This window comes from Taudactylus pleione, unplaced genomic scaffold (assembly GCF_031769625.1).
Source record: "Taudactylus pleione unplaced genomic scaffold, aTauple2 ptg000100l, whole genome shotgun sequence".
NCBI lineage: Eukaryota > Metazoa > Chordata > Amphibia > Anura > Myobatrachidae > Taudactylus > Taudactylus pleione.
Window position 1 is genome coordinate 4,764,163 of NW_028284502.1, and position 22,102 is coordinate 4,786,264.

At 42.0% G+C, this 22,102-nt stretch overlaps 1 protein-coding gene across 1 annotated transcript in view; it reads right to left on the minus strand.

Annotated features, from left to right (window-relative positions):
* Positions 1-20,197, minus strand: part of LOC148525806 (sodium-coupled monocarboxylate transporter 2-like) — a 107,415-nt gene extending 87,218 nt beyond the window's left edge. Inside the window, exons 1-3 of the mRNA XM_088470461.1 lie at positions 19,841-20,197; positions 11,106-11,171; positions 5,836-5,887 (exon numbers count right to left, since the gene is read on the minus strand). Of these exons, the coding sequence (XP_088326587.1) occupies positions 5,836-5,887; positions 11,106-11,171; positions 19,841-20,197 (475 nt within the window). The remainder of the gene's footprint in view (positions 1-5,835; positions 5,888-11,105; positions 11,172-19,840) is intronic.
* Between the last annotated feature and the right edge of the window lie 1,905 nt (positions 20,198-22,102).

Sequence of the window (22,102 nt, forward strand, 5' to 3'; positions counted from 1 at the left end):
TCCAATTTCATAAGCATGACTGACTCCTCTTCTATCCGTGATACCTCAGAAGGATCGTTGAGTGCTTCTCCTGTTGCTGCTGCTGGGTTTGGATCTTCATCCCAGAAAGGGACTACTAGTAGTAATTTAAGAAAACAATTGACTATTAAACAGTCCTTTGATAGAAGAAGTAAGTATAACAGCTGTCACCCAGTTTCACAGTGGATCACTGAAGCCATGACGGCTGTGCTATTATTAAATGGTGAAATAATAAAAAATGAGGATGATAGTGTGGAGGAAGTGCAAAAGGAGGATGAACAGAAAATTTGTGTCCTATCTGACGCTAATGTGGATGTTGATGATGAGGATGTGGTTTGCGTAAATTAGCCACCAGTGGCAGCAGTTCTTGCTAATGATAAAAAAAAAGCCAGAAACGCAACGTCTTGGGTGTGGAATTATTTTCATCTAAATTCTGACAACAGTTGTGAAGGCATCTGTTCCATTTGTAAAGCCAAAGTTAGCAGAGGAAGGGACATCAAGCATCTAGGCACCTCCTCCCTGTTACGTCATTTGCAGCGAGTTCATGCAATTTGTTTAACAAAATTATAATTTGTAAATTAATAACAAGTAGTCCAGTATCAGCTACCAGCAGTTTGGACCAGCACATGCAATCTCCACCACCAACACCCTCATCATCAACCTCCTCCTTAATAATTGAAGGTAGTCCTTTCAAAAAATGTTTTGTGGGGGCCCAAACAAACCAAGGAGTTCAGCCACAAAAGTGTCAGTCCTAGTGGCTAAAGTGCTTGGTTTGTTAAACTGTGCCTGTCCTTTTTAATATCCCACATAAGAGTGGGTGGGAGGAACAATTCCATCTTGCACCTCTTTACTTTACATTTGGCACAATTTGGGGCATTGCCGACTGACATTATTATAGTTTATTAACATGCCATCCAGTCTGCCACTGCTGTGTCCTATATTTTTTTAAACTGACATGCGTTTGTGCCGCTGCTCTGACGCTTACTTTAGCCAGCCAGCTCGCTGCAGCCTTTAGCCTATATTGTCGAAAAATAGTGAAATCAATATTGTGAGCGTGAGGTGGTTAAAAATGCCTAGAAATGCCTGAAAATTATTGTTATTAAGGTTAATATTACTGTAGGAACAAAAACAGGCCCAAATTATGTGGTTTTAGCTGTAATTTTTTGGAAAAAATACAGTTCCAAAACCAAAACCAAAACCGGAAAACAAAACACCAAGGAAAAAAATTCAAAACCAGATTCAGATCCAAAACCAGGGGAAATCCAGATCCAAAACCAAAACCAAAACACGGGGGTCGGCGCACATCTCTAGTGGATACGTGGCATAAGCCCTTATCTCCCCTTAGTAAATAGACCCCCTGGTGAGTCCTGTGTCTCTACTATGCTGCTTACACCGCTGAAGGGGTGACTTAATGTTCACCCTCCCCGGCGGTTCTATTACTAGTAATACCCGCGGTAGCCAGCTCCTGCTTCGCAGTGGTAGCAGGCGAAGCAGGAGTGGCATGTATGTGGAGTCTTAGTAAATAGACTCCTCAGTCACACGGATTTTCTACACACTTTGGCCAAATTCTCACATTTGCATATGAAAATAATTAGAATGCCATGGCCGAACAGAAAAGGGATTCCAAATGTGTCCGACTCAGAATCAGCCCCTTTATGTCTTATGTAAGACATCTTTCATCATGCTCAGCCCATTTTATAGAATTTATAATCTTCTGAATCTATAAAGGGATTAATCAACATTTCCAGATGGGAAATTTGTTCCTCGAGTAACTTCAGCTCTTTTCTTCTGATGTGCTGTTTATTTGGCGAAGGGGAAGAAATGCTCTGAATATGTTCTGTCAATATTTGAACACTAACACACTCAATATAGATTTGACTTTTTGTATTAGTGAGAGTACAGTACATTTTTTGGATTTGAAAATTTAAATTATAGATGGGAATATTACTACTAGTACTTTTATAAAACCTACAGATTCAAATACATCTATAGATATTACTAGAAACCATCTATCCAAATGGCTTAATAATGTCCCTAAAGGACAACTGGTGCGTCTTCGACGCAATTGTTCTAATATTAAAACGTTCGAGTCTCAAGCAGATGACTTGATTGATAGGTTAAACAGAAGGGTTATGAACCCAAACTTCTTAATCAAGCTTTAGGTGAAATTAAATCTATGGAACGTGAACAATTGCTGGCAGAAAAGATAAAACCAGATTCAGAGAATGGTCATTATAATCTAAATTTCTGTACTAGGTACAATAAAAGACATAAACACTTTGAACACATTATTAAGAAAAACTGGGGGATACTACTGAAGGACGAATGTCTGAAAAAAAATGTAACCCCATCTCCAAAATGTATCTATAGAAAGGCTGCCAATGTAAGAAATAATTTAGTCACAAGCGCCCTTCCTATGGATGGGACCAGATTATTACCCAGAAATAAAGGGTTCTATAGATGTGGAGAAAGTTAAAAGCTGCAAGTCATGTCCGGGTGAACGAAAAATTACAGAATTCCACACTAATGGACATACAAAAAAAAATCACAGACTTCATTACTTTGGTACCATTCTGGATATAAAATCTGGTCTGGTCTGTGTAGAGATTTCATTATAATGATGTATTCTTCTGTATGGAGATTATACTTACTCTCTCCATGTTTTGATGCTGTTTTTTTTATGTGTTTTTATGTTGTTTTATATATAACTTTTATGTACTTTTTCATATGTATATTATATCCAAGGTATTGGATTAATATGTTTGGCACCTGTCTAGATATAAAATCCGGGTGCTCTGTGTTATACAGTATGGCCACTATATCATAGGGTCATGTGATTGGGAAACACAGACTATTACAAAGTCATGCAACTGGGAGGTAGCAGGACTATTATAATTATTTATCTGGTTTAAATAACTGGGAAACAACAGTTTTCAAATTCGTTTTTAAATTTATTTTAAACTTCATTTTTTTCTTTGAATGAAACTTTATCGCATCTGAACAATTGGTCACATGAGTGATGATACATACCATCACTATAAAACTTTATGCAGGATCATGTGACTGGATTACATTATTAGAAAGTCATGCAACCGGGAGATAGCGGACTTCTATACTCATTTATCTGGTTTAAATAACTGGGAAGCAATAGTTTTTAAATTTGTTTTTAAATCTATTTTTTTCTTTGAATGAAACTTTATTGCATCTGAACAATTGGTCACATGAGCTATGATACCATCACTATAAAACTTTATGCAGTGTGGACAATATGGCACCGTGAATACCAGTGCCGGTTTGATCCTATAACAGGGGTAAGTCAGTGTTATGATGTAGATATGCTACTGAAATTTTAATAGGAGATTTACACTGTATTCATTTTTATAGTCACTCCACTTGATAAAGACGCCAGCGAGCGGTGAAACGCGTTGTGAGTGACAGTGAATTTACATTCCGTACCTGCAAAGCCTATTTCACACCATTTAAATAGAGCACCCGGGTTCTATACCATCTGTAAAGCTCATGGATTAGGCTTGTTACCATCTGGTACGGATATATTATTGCTTATATATATTTTATAAACATTAAAAAGTGATTTTTATCTACATCCTGAGTTTTTCTTCACTTTCATATGTGTGACCAATGGGAAGTTGAGGAAAACAATATACAGAGAAAAGAAACCTTTATGAGTCTGCAATATGTCTTATAGTAAGCATTACTTTATGCATCTTATGCTACATGCACTAAAGGTGTATTCTGCTACTGAGCACATCCTTGGGAATCAGTGGACTCATTCGTCAGTAACTGTATATATCTTACTAGTTATGTAACCCATTTTTTGTATTTTGTTTCTCATATCATGATAATCCACATTGGAGTTATGAGAAAATAAGACAGCTTCGTTGGAATATTACAGCTGCACATTTGGGATCTGTGCCTCCCGTTGGATTTTGACTTCTCAGCGCTGTTTATGGTTTTCTCTGTTGGCCCTTTACTTATGACACAGGCGCACGCTTGGCAATACTTTCTTGATGCACGTGCGGCTACGTCGCACACAAACAGAAATATATAATTTTTTTGCACTAAGGGGGGAGCACCCCTGATGGACAGAGCTCCCCCTGGACAATACTACAGCACCCCTTTAGGACTACAGCCTTTATGGGACACTGCACAACGCAGCCCAGCCAGCTCCTATGGACTTTGGAGTGGACACAGCACCTATGGACAACAGACTGCACAACACAGCCAGGCCAGCCCCTATGGACTTTGGAGTGGACACAGCCCCTATGGACGACAACAGCAGTGCATCTCCCACCCTCCCTCTTCACTGTCCACAGCCGGAGTGAAAAATGGCGCCGACGTGGGGACCTTTTATAGAATCCAAAACCCGCAAGAATCCAACAGCGGGATGATGACGTTTTGCCTCGATTTCAGATCCGAATCAGGCGGGAAACCTCAAACCTGACTCGGATCCGTCTCGGATCGGGTGGGCTCGGGGGGGTTCGGATTTCAGAAATCCGAACCCGCTCATCCCTATACTAAACAAACACTTTTATGCATGTAATATATACTGTGTCACCTGTAGAGACAAAATAAAAATAGCCGTTTGACGCACTGTTCTTAATGGAGGTGGTGTTGTTGATTAATGTACTACAGTAGTTCAGTAAAACCTGTGGGCCACATACTGTAATACCTACAAGGCCATTTGCAAGAAGCAGCAAGGATATAGGTGGTAATACAGAATTAGTATTATCTTGTACTCCTACATTATCTTTCCCGTCCTGCATTGATCTGAGATTTTCTGTGACTGCAGAGACTTTTATTTATCAATGCACTTCACAATTGGTAAAATTGGAAACACAGTAATAAAATAAGACAGGCAGACAGAGAGGGGCCTGCTTGTCAGCTTTCATTAAATAGGGAAATAAGAATATAATACATAGGGCTCTATTCAGCAACAGTGACGATGTTGCCCAGAATATTATCGGGCAACATCGTCACAACTTTTTATCAGTTGTTAACAGTTATTGCTGCTATTCAGCAATATTTTTTGCAGGGACAGCGGTTGTGGCCCTGCGATGTTACAGAAGGCATTGTTATCGGTTTCCGAAAAACAATCCCTTATGATTCTGCTCCTGTACATGCTCAGTCATGCGCTCAGGAACAGTCTCCGTCCCTGCTTTGAGGTGACAACTCCAGCCTGTCCAAATATATTGACATTTGTATACAGGCTTTATATTAGTCACTCTCTATACATGTATATTTATGTGCTTTTATATTTAAAATGTATATATACATTTTAAATATAAAACACAGAAATATAAATGTATACAGACTAATATAAAGCCTGAAAACACATGTCAATCTATTTAGGCAGGTTTGACATGCTCTAATTGGACTTACCTGTCGGCGGTCACCGGGATGGCATTATATAATACAAAAGTAAAGATTTATCAAGTAATTTAACACTTTTTGCTATGCTGAATACCAAAAATCATTAAAGCACTGTAGAGATCAATGGAAAAGATAATGGAAAAGATAATTGTGTTATCTTCTCCATTTTCCCATTGCTGAATTTGGGATTTACATAAAAAATACAGATATGCGTTCTCACATTCTTTATGTAACAAAATCATTGCTGAATAGACCCCATAAGGTTAAGTGCTACATATTACAAACTGATCCAGCCAGATTACAAGGGTGGAACTGCTGCTATGGACATTCTGAAGAGCTGATTGGCTAATATACACGGTACACACAGATAAGAGTAAGATTGATATTGAATATTACAAGGTGGTCCGGCTGATGCCAATGACTTACCCTGGTTCAAAGCCAATGCTGGGGCATAAATTACTACTCCAGTGTATAGGATCTGTAGAGAGAAATGGCAGACAATGCATGTAACAGATTAGGAATGTACGATAAAGTCAGAAAAATAAATGAATTCACATAAAGGACAACTGAACCCACAAATTAGGATTTTCAGGTATGAATCATGAATAAATAGTACTGTTCTGTTTCTGTGCAGCAACCGTTACCTATTGTTTTTGGGTTGCCAGGTGCATTGGAAATCTGCAACCTAAATAAATAACCTTAGCTAACATCCCTAGTGGCAAAAACTAGGACTAGTGTGGAAAGTGCTAGACATATAAGAGCCAAGAGTATGCTGGACAGAGAGGTTTTCACATTGAAAATTATTTATCATGGCTCAGAATTGAGAATTTTCAGATTTTTTTTGTTTTCGCCAGTTACCAGGCCTAGGACTACCTGATATATAATAATAATAATAATAATAATAATAATATCCACTATAAATCAATAAAAATAATTCAAATCATCTATGTACTTCTGCATAGTATCCACTATTCCCCTGTGGGGAAAGGTACTGTAAGTTTTCAAAAGGGAAAGTAAAGCAATAGAATTTTAGGAAAGCAAAAATGAGGTCAGACTACAAGACTTTAAAAAAAAAAAAAATTACAAACTCATTGACCAAAGTAAGTAAAATTTTTTATTATTGCTACGAGCAAAAAACACAGTCACACAAAACTAAGAGTTAATGACATTTATATTCTTATCCAACATTTACAATTGCTTAATTGAATTAATTACCATTCTTTCTCTGTTGACTTCAGTATTAGTACTTCCCCCTAATAGTAATGGATAATTCCAATTCTCAGCAGGCAAAATGTTTCCAAGAAAAATGTGACTGAGAAACTAACTTGGATAAAATATTGATGCTTCTTAAATAGTGTTAGAATAGGTTATTACGGTGGTTCCCAAACTTTTTTGAATCGCGGCACCCTAGTGCATCAGAATTGTTTTCACGGCACCCCTAAGCCAAAAGTTTGTTATTGAGAAATTCCGAAAAAAATATAGTGAAGTAGTAAAGTGAAGTAAATTGTGCTACCTCTCATACATAGGTTCATTTATGTGGAATCGGTATGTAATACTGTCAGCCGCATGGCCGGCAGTTCGAATCCCGGCAGCTTCAGGCCGACAAAGGAAGAGATCCTGGCAGCGGCATCGCTGGACATCCTGATCGTCCCCAAGTAAGTACTAACTAACCTAACCTGCCCCCCTAACCCTAACCCTCCCTTAGGGGTGCCTAACCCTAGCCTCCCCCCAAGTGCCTAAACCTAACCCCCCCTTCCCCGCTGCCTAAAAATAAATTCCCCGGGGGTGGGGGCCTAACCCTAACCTACCCCCGGGGGTGCCTAATCCTAATCCCCCCTTCCCCTAGCCTGACCCTAACCCTCCCGGGGGGGTGCCTAACCCTAAGTCCCCCCCGGGAGCCCTAAACCTAACCCTCCCCCCCGCGCTGCTGTCCGCTCACGGTGCCCGGCATCCCTTCGATCGGGATGCCGGGTGCCAGACTCCCGGCGTAGGAGTAATGACAGGCGTCTAGATTTTAGACGCCTGTCATTTAACCCTAGCCAGGATTGAGGAGTCGGGAAGCCGGCGGTCGGTATTGCGGCCGCCAGCATCCTAAACGTATACCATTTATGTAAAAGGCAAGAATGCAGCGCTACATGTAAAGATAAAAAACACATTTAATACTAAAATTAAAACAAAGAATAATACAACGATTACACTGAATATTGCATTAAACCATGAAGTAAATGATTGAGTATAGGCACAAAAAACAATCAATAATCGACATGCATGTCTCAAAAGAGCTTGTTTGATGAATAGAAACACCCTAAATAGGCACAATCTGTGGTGCACCAAAACAAATGTTTAGAGAAAGTTCCAATGTGGAAATAATACTCTTTCCCAGTCAATAGGGTACACCACCATAGAATAGATGAATAGAAATATAGGATGTAGTCAATCCGGTCATCCAAAATAAAACATTGATAAATAATTACCAATATCCACAGCTAGGCAGTTCCAAGGTGAACCGGATCCCACAGTGTATATACACCTCAGGGTGGTTCTTTATGTGCTGTTCCCAATGCACATGGCCAGATGGTGTGGGATGCACAGAATCCAAACTGGAGACGGTAATCTCTGGGAAAGAAGTTTGCCGGTGTTTACACCGGTTGTAATGCTTGATGGACGCACAAGGTCTGCAGTCCTGTGGTGGATAAAGTGCTGCTGTTTAGAAGCATTCAAAGGTCTGCAGTGCTGTAGTATGAAAGGTCCTGCTGCCTGTAGATAGGGTGTCGCACCAACGCGTTTCCCTGCCGGATTGGCAGCTTTTTCAAGGTGATGGGATAGATCTCTATAAGCTCTTAAATAGTACCATTCATTAAAACTAAAAATAATGCTAATCAAAACACACACTCGTGTGTTCTTACAACAAATTATTCACATGTCCTATGCTCATATATATAGTATAGTGGGAGGCAGACCCAAAATTAATAAAAATAATAATAAATAAATACTTAGAAAGAACAAACTTACTTAAATACGATTACATTTGGAACTTGTAGTCCCGTTCATCTCTTCTCATGTGACATATGGGTGTCACATGATAAGGCAGGAGTACAGCGCAAGAATTAGTATATTCTTCCCATGCTTGCGTGGGTTTCCTCCGGGTACTCTGGTTTCCTCCCACACTCCAAAAATATACAGGTAGGGTAATTGGCTACTGACAAAACATTACCCCTAGTGTGTGTACATGTGGTAGGGAATATAGATTATCTCCATTGGGTCAGGGACTGATGTGAGTGGCCAAATATTCCCTGCAAAGCGCTACAGAATATGTGTGTGCTCTATATTATAAATAACTAAATACATAATAGCTAAATAAATACATAATGGGTAGGACAGATGTTGAGAATAGGTGCAGGGAAGGCTGTAGCAGTATGTATGGTATATATTGTATTGGCAATGTGCTGCCAGTTGTCAGTGCTCTAAGCACTGATAGGATGAGTCAAACATGTGCCTGAAGTTGCTGGTAGCTGGTTACATGCAGAACAGCAGGAACCACCAGGAGTGGAAGGCCAGCCACATTTACAGATAAGTGAAATGGACGGCCGCAAAGTGACAGCGCCAGAGCCGGTAGCGGGGTGACGGACAATGTTATAAAGAGGGTAAATATATAAAGGGAGCACAGAACTTTATACCCTGTATTTCATGTTACTGATGGAAACAGTTTCATGAGCATATGCGTAATTTCCACACGTAATAAAGTAGGCTGATTTTTCCAAGGTTAAATAATTTCAGTTTCTATTGTAGTAACCTGGTGTCGAGCTTCATTGTCACCGCAGTAATTATTTGGACCTTACACTTTCCATATCATGTACACTATCATTTAAGTTTCAACTACTCAGATATGAGGTAAAATCTGTGCTTCCCACTAAACATGTTACTAACCTTCTGAAGTTGGACAGTATGGTTACTAAGGGGCCTATTTACTACAATCTGCATAAAATATGCAGATTGTAGTGTGATATTTTTGCCTAAATTTGCATTGGCAAATTAGTAAATATCACAGGGATTTATAAAAAATCCCCTGCAGGGACAGAGCTTGCGATAAAGTTCTGTCCTTGCGATTCCCATCAGCAGCCTTATCACTGTATTCTTCGCAAAAATACAGTGACATGGTTCCCACGCATGCGCCCACCAGCAACACCATACCACCCACGCGGCCACGACCCCCCCGCAATTGACCCCCACCTCCCTGCACTTTCACTTACCTCTGGTGCCCTGTGATGTCCTCTCCAGGGGCTCCAGTCAGCTAGTCTCCCTTCCTGCACTGTGATCCCAGTCAGTTGTTCTATGCAGCAGCTGACCAGGGTCACAGTGCAGGAGCCGGGAGACCAGCTGACCAGAGCCCGGGGAGGACATCACTGAGCACCATGTATGCAGGTAAGTCTTGTAGCTTGTGGTCTGTTTAGACCACACAGCTGATCACTGGGGCCCGGCTCTGATCTGCCTGTTAGAGTGGAGCAGGAGTCGGGGAACCAGGGGAAACCCTTGATAACACCATCTCACACATGGGCACCGAGAGGGGGGGTGTGGGTACAGTAAACCCGGGCCCGGGCTTGCTAGAGGGTCCGACGTCACCCCACCCTCTACACTGCCGTCCAGAGACGGCGCTGGTCTAAACAACCAGCGAGATCGCGCTTTGCTGGTACTTTAGACATTTTTTAAACAATCTTCGAATGATTACCGAATGATTAACGAACGATTACAGAATGATTATCGAACAATCGAACGATAACGATATCGTTCAATCACTCAAAGCAATCGCCTAGTGGATGGGCAACTTTAACGCTGAACTAAGGGTCTAACTCATTAAGGATCACAACTGCGATTGCAATAGCGATTATGCACACAGTCTCACTGCGAAGATATGCTAATCCTCTGCGATCGCTATGCTGTCGTAGCACAGCATAAGGACGTCCACCTTACTGTACACACATCCGTAATACTTAGCAAAACTGCGAAACCATCGGAAACATCGAGTACCATCGCAGCCTCAAGCACACTTGCACAAACTCTGACCTTGCTCAGGAATTGCTAACCTCATCGCACGCAGTGCGTACACAAGATGCGTATGCCATTGCAGTTGATTATTTACGCAGGCCCCTGCAACGGCGTTCAAACGCACTGACACGTCTGCGTTTCTCTGACCACCCCCTCGTCACCACCCCCAAATGGTACTTCCTGTCAATCACTCTGCAATGGGTCTGAGTAATCAGCGATCGCAGTCCCGATCGCAGTGGTGTGTTTGCGCACATGTACTGCGGTGCATGCGCAGTATGCAACAATCGGCCGATTGCGTGCGTAATCGCAGTATTTTCAATAACATTTCTATAGGCTAAGAAGTTATGGAGAGGATATTGTTAAAAGATTCATCATGAACTGAACCTCCATTATTCCTCAGTCAGAGTGGAGACATGGGATTCCTTAAAACAATTAGTTGAAGTTCTTAAAAATGTTAAGTGTAGGGGAATTTTATATACAGTACATAAAATATTTGTGTGTTGCCTTCAATAACCAATGACCCTGACGTAGAATGCCATTTAAGAGCAACATCTGTTATGTATCAACCTCTTGTTCTTTCTGGCAGCAATGTAACTTTCTAGCCTTTTACTTTTCAACAAATATATACATGATTCGTGCATTTAGTTCCTTACCGTTTGTATAATGTATATAATTGTTGCAGCATACCGGACAACCCTGTTAAACCGGAGCTCTAGGTACTAAAGGATACAAGAGAAATAAAAATATTTTAGTTGTTTCAAAAATGCTGAAGAATATATAGTAACATTGAATATAATGCTAATAAAGGGGAACTCATTCAAATGTATTTATTATTTTTGAGTCATTGAATAGCAGAATGGGGGAAGCTGAGTTCTGCTCCATAGATTACATCACGTGAACTGATTGTCAAAGTGAATTAATTTAGAAAAACTTATTAAAAAAAAAAAAAAAAGTCAGTTGTGGGGTAAACTTTGGGGCGTGGGGACCCTTGAACTGCTCTGGCTGGACTTCTTTGGGGCATCACCACTTAACACTTATTTTTAACACTTTATATCACTCTACATTTGTTTTTTATTTATGACACATTTTCACACATTTATTTTCATTTTTCTAACACTTTCAATACTAAGCAGCCACTTTCACTTACCTAACACTATAACACGTCACTGCTATTTGTTATTTTATTTTGTGTGGTGCCCTGGGGTGGTTTGGCTAGGAGGGTTTGGGGGTGCCCCATGCCCCAGACATGAACCCCCATAGTGTTAGAGACTTACCCGGTGAGGTTACCTTGACGTTGATGGGTAAGGTCATGACTTTGGCCAAATTTATACCAAAATATATGATGTATAATTACTAATGGTTGTATGGTGCATCTGGTCTCTCTCTTTTTATATTGTTAGTACTAAGTCTCAGCTAGGTAGCACATCCCATTAGAAAGAGCTAGGGTGTGCAGTCCAGGCCCTCTCCCCCTAAAATATTTATTATAGTGATCACTCCAATATGAAAATAGTATTAAAGATCTATATAATATTCCTGTAAGGTTTGTCCTGTCTCCAACATGCATACGCAGTGGGAGCCTGGTCACCCCTCCAACGGCTCCCACTGCAGGGACCGACGAGACAGACCCTAACCAGAAAGGATGGAGGACCTGCTGGCTACCGGAAATGTGTAAGTACAGTATACAGCTGTGGGAGTAAGGTGGAGGGACTGAGGTGACACAGTATATTGACTAGTACAGTGTAAGAGGAAGACAACAATTTATGGGGCTGTTGCAAGGCTGGATGTATGCCTATTTGCGGAGCATATATTGCATTTAGATGCGAGCACATGCAAGTTCGGGTGATGCAAATTTGTACGCATTTGTATATACATTTATGACAGAAGAGGCATAAACTGTGTTCTAATGGGGCGTACTCGTGTATGCAAAGTCCAGTGACAGATTACCGATGCTATTGCAGACTATGCAGAATAGTAAAAATGTGCCTGTGTGAGGAGCGAATCCTTTGCACCTAGTACAGGCAATTCTATTTTTCAGCAGGACCAAGCAGGAACTCAGGGAATGAATCAGCAAGTAACGCAACTGTGAATGCAATAGCGATTACACACGCAGTTCAACAGCGATAGTATGCTAATCCATTGTGATTGCAATGCCACCGCTGCACTACACAAGGACGCCCACTTTACTTAGCACACATCCGTAATGTTTAGCAGGACTGCAAAACCATCGGTACTATCGAGTAACATCGCAGCCTCACGCACACTTGCACAACTACTTACCTTGCTCAGAAATTGTTAACTTCCATGCATGCTATCAGGCCTCAGGCTGCGTATGGCATCGCAGTTGATAATTTATGCACGCCCTGCAATGCCGTTGAAACGCACTGGCACGCTTACGTTCGCCCGACATACGCAGTACGCAACAATCAGCCGATTGCATGCGTATTAACGACTACGTTACTTGCTGAATCAGGCCCTCTGTTCCTGAACTTCTATGATGTAATGTCCTGAGCCAAACTGTATTTTCCATAAGTTAAGTTCTATTTTAAAGTCCCTTTTGAGTGTCTTATTTTCCAAATACTATATATAATTATATATATATATTATATATGCAAGTATATATTATGTATACATAATTGTGTTTTCTATAGCCCTGCCCCCAGTAGTTCCACCCACAGTTCCTGAACCTATTTTTCCATTTTTCAGTACACACTGATGATGGTTAATACACATAGAGGTGGTCACATCACAGAATGCATTCAAGTCTGCATATTGGGAAGAATACATATCTCTCCCCCAACCATGCTCGCAGTTTGAGAATAACAATCAGTACTCTTAATTTATATCCATTTCTGAATAAAGGACTAGGAATATGAGGATAAATTGAAGTGAGGTTGAGGAACAAAAATTGGACCTGAAGGCAAAATGCTTCAGGTAGGGATATTCTACATTTAATTAGAAGGGGGATAAATACATTGATGTACTGTATATAGAGAATAATGGCATACTTTATCCTATTTTCTATTGCAACGACTCATGGAGACTATAATCTGCAGGTGGCAATGCTAAATCCCTGCCTTTCTGTAATGGAGCCTTCTGCTTCAGGATCCTATCAGTAGGGAATCACATGACATTGGGTGTCATCTTACTTCAACAAGACAGATGGGGAGATTTTTCAAACTTTATCATACCTCCCAACATGACTTTCTCCAGGAGGGACACAATGCTCTGGTCTTGGACTTCCCTGGTAATTTATGATTGGTGGAGGCTCCAGAGGTGTGGCTGCAGTACAGTCCAAAATTCAAATAGGGGAGTCACACCAACTGCCAGTGAGTCCCAGCCAGTGATGTTGGACAGTGTGTAAAATGACAGTTGGTGTGGCTCCTCTATTTGAATTTTGAGCTGTGCTGCAGCCCCGCCTCTTACCAGGGAAGTCCAGGACCAGAGCATTGTGTCCCTCCTGGAGAGGGTCATGTTGGGAGGTATGCTTTATAAAGAGGACAAGTGTAGGTGTTGCCCTTAGCAACCAATCAGTTTATAGCTATCATTTTATAACATGTACTAGATAATTAAATTAATAGTTAGAATATGATCGGACGCTCTGAGCAACACCTTAACTTGACCTCTTTAGAAGTTTTGATTAATCTTACTTAGTCATTGTTAGAAGAGGAGTGCACTACTGCACAGACTCCAGTCTTCTTGTCCTCCAGGGAGGCTTCATGGCCTTTCCAAAGATGACTGCTGAGCTCACTACTGAGCATGTGCAGAGGCTATCTAGTCTAACTGTGTAGAGTGACATGGTGGGAGACAGAAGTCTCCTACTTAGCTACGAAAGAGCACCTGGTTAATACCTGCATTTGAAGCTGTTCCAGATCCCTGTGCTACTACCTAACAAATTTGAAAATCCTAGGGGCATGTATTCCAAGTCTAGGGCCAACTCAGCTTGATAGTGGGCAATGATGGGCCCAGGACAGGCGGATGCACCTCTGCTCTTGCTGTCCTAACATGATCAGCTTAGCTCTGATCGGGCAGCAGCTCATGCACCGGGACTGGGGAGCAGAGACAGTGGGCAGTAACAAAAATTGCCACTGGAAGAGGGCTGCTGGGCATTGGGGTTGGGGGTGCCAATGCTCTTGCTGGCACAGGGCACTAAAATGTCTAGTTACAGCTCTGTGGATTGCAATGAGTGTTGGATATTGCTGGCTGCTGCTGTGATCTGTACAGCTGGTTGATTGGTGCTGTGCTTGGAGAGGGTTGCTGGGTCAGAGGCGGAACTAGCGATGCAGCATAAGAAGAGCTGTTGCTTGGAGATGATCGGCACATGATGGCAGTGACGTCACTGACCTGGCAATAAGCCGGTCGGGACGCCAGTCTAAAAGGTCTCACCCAGGGCCCTGGAATGCGACCCTGGAATGCAGTGTGAAAGGGGTATTACAGACAGGGTAAAGCTAGCTACACACCTGAACGAGGGTGTGACACAGCAACACAGCAATGCAATGTAACACTATATATATTGGTACATCGTATCGCTTTCTGTACTACACGTTCTGCTGTATGACGACATGATATATCTTTACATGTAATAACACTGCGTCATCTGTGGAATCGTTCCATAGGATGACGTGACGAACGGTGGCAGTTGCAAGGCGGGGGCTGAAGAGCAGTTCAAGACTGCCAGACTGGGTGCCGCTTCAACAATAAAATTAAGTCTGCTCTAAACGCTGCTGCCAGGGATCGTTAAATTTACCGGGGATTAGCTGGCTCTTTGTGTGTAGCCAAAACTAGCCAATAGGAACTTGCTTACACAGGAGTCAGGGGGCGGTCTAATCCGGTGTGCCTGTGATACACACAGAGACCCAGCTGATCCCCGTTGAGTTTAACAATTCCCGGCACCAGCATTTGGAGAAGACTTAATTTTATTGTTTAAACAGCACCCACTCTGGCTGTTTGGTAGGGCTGCAGCCCCCACCTTGCCACCACCACTGGTGCAGATTGGGTAAAAGTACCAAGACTGTAAGATATATTGTATAGTACCCAGTTTAAGATTACAAGCTTGCTGCTTGTCCGTTCTGTGCAATCAGCGGCAAATGTCCGAGAGGAAAACAGACATGTCTATCAGCCAATTAGTGCATGATGTGTGGCCTCTGAAGGAGAGTGTAACACAAAGAAAGCAGGGCTGTGGAGGGTTCTAGAGCAAGTGAAATTGCCTAATGCAGCAGCCCTGCACCTACCCACATTGAATGATTGTGTCATTAATTACAAGTCTCAGGGTGCTCTGGTCAGAAGGGCATGCTGGAACTTCCAGTTTTATAAAGTTGTGTTAAGCTGTTAGTCACAGATGTTGTAATATATTTATGGGCAGGTGTCATTAACACACATTGCTTATGCATAGCTACAGTAGATCATGCATTAGGCTACATCTGGCTGCTCCATTCATATATGTAGTTTGACAAAAGCACTGCTTAGGTTGTACACTGGATATATATTTGTCCCAGATTTCTGACCTATATATATTAAAATCCCAGGATTACAAAACAGACTTGATAGAGGTTTGGGCTTTATTAAAGCTGGATAAGGGTTCCTGTGATTATGGATGGAGAGTGAAGGCAGGCTCCATCCATTAGGCCCATTTCGGGTCTTCAGGTCTTTAGCCTGAGAACAAGCTAATTAGTACTTGCACCTGTAAGAGGATGATAAAGGTGTTTCAGGGGTTTTACTCAGTGTCTCACTTCCTGGGGAAACAGCCTGAGCAGGCTTGTTAAGAGGCATTGGGGCCTATTCATCAACACTAAAATAACGTTTTTAAGGACATTTTCCTTAATTAAGGTTATTTTAGTATTCATGAAGAGACTTAACACAGGAGATATCACTGATATCTCCTGGTTAAATTCTCCTGCGTTAATTTCCACACTCCCCATACATTAGCATGGGGATATGAAAATTATGGTAATCATCCAATTCTGAAAATTATGTATTTTCGGAATTTGATGGAGTTAATATTCACCACTGTGAGGTGGCGAATAGCAAGTAACACTTACCTGCTTACCTGCTTCCAGTGTGTGCAGGTACCCCGGCGTCTCCCTCCGGCGCTCTGGTCCGTCCTCTGGCTCCAGTGGCTGTTCTGAGAAGTGTTCTCTCAGCAGAACACAATAAAGTTTAGAATAAAAAAACTTTTTCTTTTTTTTCTAAACTGTACTGTGTGCTGCTGGGAGACCACATGTCTGAACAGCAGGAGAGAGCTGGAGGCGCTGCAGCAAGCAGGTAAGTGCAGGGACGAGGGGGGGAAGTATGCGGAGGGGGGGTGAGGGGGACACAAAATTACTGCATCTGTATGCAGAGCTGCGCATGCGCTGGTTTTACAGATGTAGCAGCGCATGCGCAGCACGGATTCCAGCTGCGGTAAGGTAGTGTAGAGAGGGAAAACTATCTATTTTCCTGAAAAGCTGTCAGCACAAAAATGACAGCTGTACCAGGTGTGTGATATTGGAGTAGTGCCCTGTGTATAGTGGTCAGTGTGTACCAGGTGTGTGATATTAGAGTAGTGCCCTGTGTATAGTGGTCAGTGTGTACCAGGTGTATGATATTGGAGTAGTGCCCTGTATAGGGATCAGTGTGTACCAGGTGTATGATATTGGAGTACTGCCCTGTGTATAGGGATCAGTGTTTACCAGGTGTGTGATATTGGAGTAGTGCCCTGTGTATAGTGATCAGTGTGTACCAGGTGTGTGATATTGGAGTAGTGCCCTGTATAGTGATCAGTGTGTACCAGGTGTGTGATATTGGAGTAGTGCCCTGTGTATAGGGATCTGTATGTACCAGGTGAGTGATATTGGAGTAGTGCACTGTATAGGGATCAGTGTGTACCAGGTGTATGATATTGGAGTAGTGCCCTGTGTATAGTGATCAGTGTGTACCAGTGTGTTATATTGGAGTAGTGCCCTGTATAGTGATCAGTGTGTACCAGGTGTGTGATATTGGAGTAGTGCCCTGTATAGTGATCAGTGTGTACCAGGTGTATGATATTGGAGTAGTGCCCTGTGTATATGGATCAGTGTGTACCAGGAGTGTGATATTGGAGTAGTGCCCTGTGTATAGGCATCAGTGTGTACCAGGTGTGTGATATTGGAGTAGTGCCCTGTGTATAGGGATCAGTGTTTACCAGGTGTGTGATATTGGAGTAGTGCCCTGTGTATAGTGGTCAGTGTGTACCAGGTGTATGATATTGGAGTAGTGCCCTGTGTATAGGGATCAGTATGTACTAGGTGTGTGCTATTGGAGTAGTGCCCTGTGTATAGTGGTCAGTGTGTACCAGGTGTATGATATTGGAGTAGTGCCCTGTGTATAGGGATCAGTATGTACCAGGTGTGTGATATTGGAATAGTGCCCTGTGTATAGTGGTCAGTGTGTACCAGGTGTATGATATTGGAGTAGTGCCCTGTGTATAGGGATTAGTATGTACCAGGTGTGTGATATTGGAGTAGTGCCCTGTGTATAGTGGTCAGTGTGCACCAGGTGCATGATATTGGAGTAGTGCCCTGTGTATAGTGGTCAGTGTGCACCTGGTGTATGTTAGTGGAGTAGTTCCCTGTGTATAGGGATCAGTATGCACAAGGTGTATGATATTGGAGTAGTGCCCTATGTATAGGGATCAGTATGTACCAGGTGTATTATAAAGGAGTAGTGCGCTGTGTATAGCGATCAGTGTGTGTACCAGGTGTGTGATATTGTAGTAATGCCCTGTGTATAGTGGTCAGTGTGCACCAGGTTTGTGATATTGGAGTTGTGCCCTGTGTATAGGGATCTGTATGTACCAGGTGAGTGATATTGGAGTAGTGCCCTGTGTTTAGTGGTCAGTGTGCACCAGGTGTGTGATATTGTAGTAGTGCCCTGTGTATAGTGGTCAGTGTGCACCAGGTGTATGATATTGGAGTAGTGCCCTAAGTGATATCAGTGTGTTCTGTGTATAGGAACCAGTGTGTAAATGTAAGTATAGTAATATAAATTACGGATGTGCGCTGATCCCCGTGTTTTGGTTTTCTATCTGTATCTCCTTCAAGGTTTTGGATCTGGACTTGGTTTTGCAAAACCACCCTCAAGTGTTTTGGATGTGAATTAAAAAAAATAATAGATAAAAAGTTTGAAAAACAGCTAAAATCATGTAATTTATGCAATCCAAAAGCTGAATTTTGTATTTAAAATCCAAATTCCAAACCGCAAAAAGATCAGAACCGCGACCTGGATTTACCCGGATCTCCTCAGGAGATCAGAACCGCGACTCTGATTTACCCAGATTCCCGAAATTCAGGTGGATTCGTATTTCTGGAGAACCGTACCGCACACCTTTAATATAAATTAAAGCAATATCTTGCCTAGGGCCCTCAGTACAATATCTATCTATCTATCTATCTATCTATCTATCTATCTATCTATCTATCTATCTATCTATCCATCCATCATTGTAACAGGACGGCAGTGCATAGGGGATGGGGATGCCCGCTCTTGGAAGTGGAACACTGCCTAGAGCTTCCCTAGGACACGCTGGGTATCTCCACAGGCTGCAGGGTGCCTGCCTCAAGCATCCCTTGGACCCACCGGATTGCTCTGCAGTAGTTCTAGTGGCTGCAAGGTGCTGTTTCAGTCACCCTGCAGGCCACATGCAGGTGCTGTGGGACAGCGATGGTGCCGCTCCCAGGGCCCTGTGTGATGGCACCTATTGTACACACCTAGTTACAGCCCTGTATCTATCTATCTATCTATCTATCTATCTATCTATCTATCTCATATCAAATCATATTAGTTAGGTGTATCTGTATGACAACATACTACCAGCCATATTCATCATCACTTAATTTTTTACAAAAGCAGGTGATAATTTAAATTTTCACCTACTTTTGTAGAAATTAAGTATCGGTGCTATTCATTATAATGGTAAAGTAGGAGATATCACGGATATCTCCTACTTACCTTTCAGACCTAATCTGTTCCTCTGTACCCCCATACACTACTATGGGGACCTAAATTCATCGAGCTCCAAAAATACAATATTTTCAGAGCTTGACTGCGGGAGTATTCGCCATCTTCAGATGGCGTTTGCTTCCGCACCCCCGCTCCTTCCCTATAGAAATGCAACTTTTTGTTTACTTGTTCCTAACTTTTACTCAGGCTCTTATTTATCAAAGTTCGAAAAAAAACACAGGTCCATAGAATTCAACCTTTCAAATATTGTAAGTCCCGTTGTCAATTTAGCTCCACAGACGACAATCATTTTTACATAAACAGATTATTATTGTTATCATTATTATTTTTAACAAATTTCCATTCAAATAATATGCAGAATATTGTCGCAGCCCTGATATTTATTCATTATCAAGCTTAAATGTACTGTACTTACCTCATATGTACTTGTTATACCAGACCTGTAGAAAACTGGTACAAATAGCTCTGCAGACAGAGTAATTACAAATGTGTAGGAGATATAGAAAAACAAGTAGTAGGCTCCAAAACGAACAACCTCCGACGGAGTCCCCAAAACGGTAATAGCAGACATAAAGCTGGCTGTGAGTGACAGAGCCACAGGTCCATAAGTCATTTCTCTGCCCCCGATTAGAAATTCACTTGATGTTTTCTTTTTCCTTTCTTTAATTGCAAAGAAGACCCCAATTCCTGCCGAGATGACCAAGAGACCCGCAAACACAACATAGTCCCAGACGACAAAACTAATAATCTCTGGTTTTTGGAATTGCGGCATCTTGGGTGTCTCGTGACTTTATCTCAGAATAAAACTGTAAATAAATTAAATGCGCACACTGCATCCATTAAATAAGCACATAGATCACTATGAGCTGGAAGCATTAAGCGATAATGTATAATGTGTAAACAGATGTCTGCAAGTGCTCGAAGTGCAAAGGGAACATTGATCACTTATCAAAGCATAAATTGTTACTTCACAATTTCTCAGGTGAGGCAAAGGGCCATTAGCTAGCCAATGATAGTGCTTGATAAGCTACCCATGTTGTATCTATTATTCTTATTTTGTTAAACATTACTTAGGCAATGAAAGCAGACTATAGTGCACCCAATGCACTATAAATTTTGAGTATTTATGTTCAGCTATCTAGAAAACAAATTATCTTATTCTATGGGCGAGACTGATCTGTAGCGACACCGAAGGAGCTTTATCAATCATGTTTTAATAACTGATAGATTGTTGTCCAGCTTTAATAGCATTACTGTCTCAATAACGCAGAATAGATTTAAAATTATGCACAAAAATACAATTAAGTTAGAGAAAAGATGCCCATTAGAAAACAAAAATAATACGTGCTAATTTTTATATTTGAATTCCAGTAGTTGGCAATACACTCTGGCCCTGATTCAGAGCCGGACGCTCTGAAAGAGCGCTCGCTCTGAATCAGGGTGTTTTTTTTTTGGAGTGGCCTCCCGGCCGCTCGCATAGCTGTGGGTGACAACCCACAGCTATTGCGAGCGGCCAGGATGATGATCGTGATGGTCAAGACCATCGCGACCATCGGGCTTGCGACGAGACCCTTGTGGTAGGGTCTCATGGCCGCAATCCCCAGAGAGCTTCTGGCTCTAATAGAGCTGGAAGCTCTCCCACTGACATCACTGGTGAAGTCAGTGGGGCCGTCCACAAATGGCAGGCGTTCGCATGGGAACGCCTCCGTTTGTGAAGCCACCCCCACGCCATGCCTCCAAAACGGTGCGAGCTGTCGATCAAAATTGAAAGCTGCCACCTTTCGGTAAGAGACCCGGAGCGACGGAGCGCCCGTCGCTAGCCAGGTCTCGCGCATACGCACGTCGGAGCCGGCTCCAGCGTGCACATGCGTAGTGGCCTAACATCGACCCTTCTCGCGAGCACATAGCGCTTGCGAGCGGGTCTGAATCAGACCCTCAGTTCACACTAAGGGGGGTGTCCAATTAGCAGTGCTAAAGTAGCGCTGCTAATTGATCGCTGCTGGCCTATCCAATTAGGCCCGAAGTGCCATCCGACGCTAGCCCACTTATCATGGATATTTTTCAAGATATGATGTGACCGGAAAATAATCCACGATAAGTGCCATTTATTCACCACCTAAATGCGAAAACACGTAGATCCACTAGCTTATCATGGATCCTATGTGTTTTCGGGAGAAATATCCTATTATTTTGACCAAAATAATAGGATAGGGTGAAAAAAAAATATCAGCGAAAAATGGGGTAATCGGCGAAAAATCCCTGTTTTTCGATGATCACGGGTAATTGGATACCGCCGTGGACCTGAAAATTCAAACTGTAAGCATAACTGTAAATATGACACGCCATATACAGTAGCCTCTCTCTGTGAGCCAGGTTCTGTGCAACTCAGTATCTCAAAATGTGCACCTTATTCACATAAGTAATACAACTAAAAGTGACAACTGCACTTCTAGGTTATACTGACCACTGGGATTTGTAACATTTGACCTGGTGCGGGATATACCAAAGTCAAAATGCGGGCAAAACTTTTTTTGACCGCATTCCCCCTATGTACAAAGTTCTAGCAAGCAAAACTTTCAGTTTCAAATCATTTAATTTCCTGCACAAAGAACTCTGGAATTGTCTGCTCATAATTGATGATGGAGAGGTCAATTTAGGGAAATCTTCTCACTCTCCA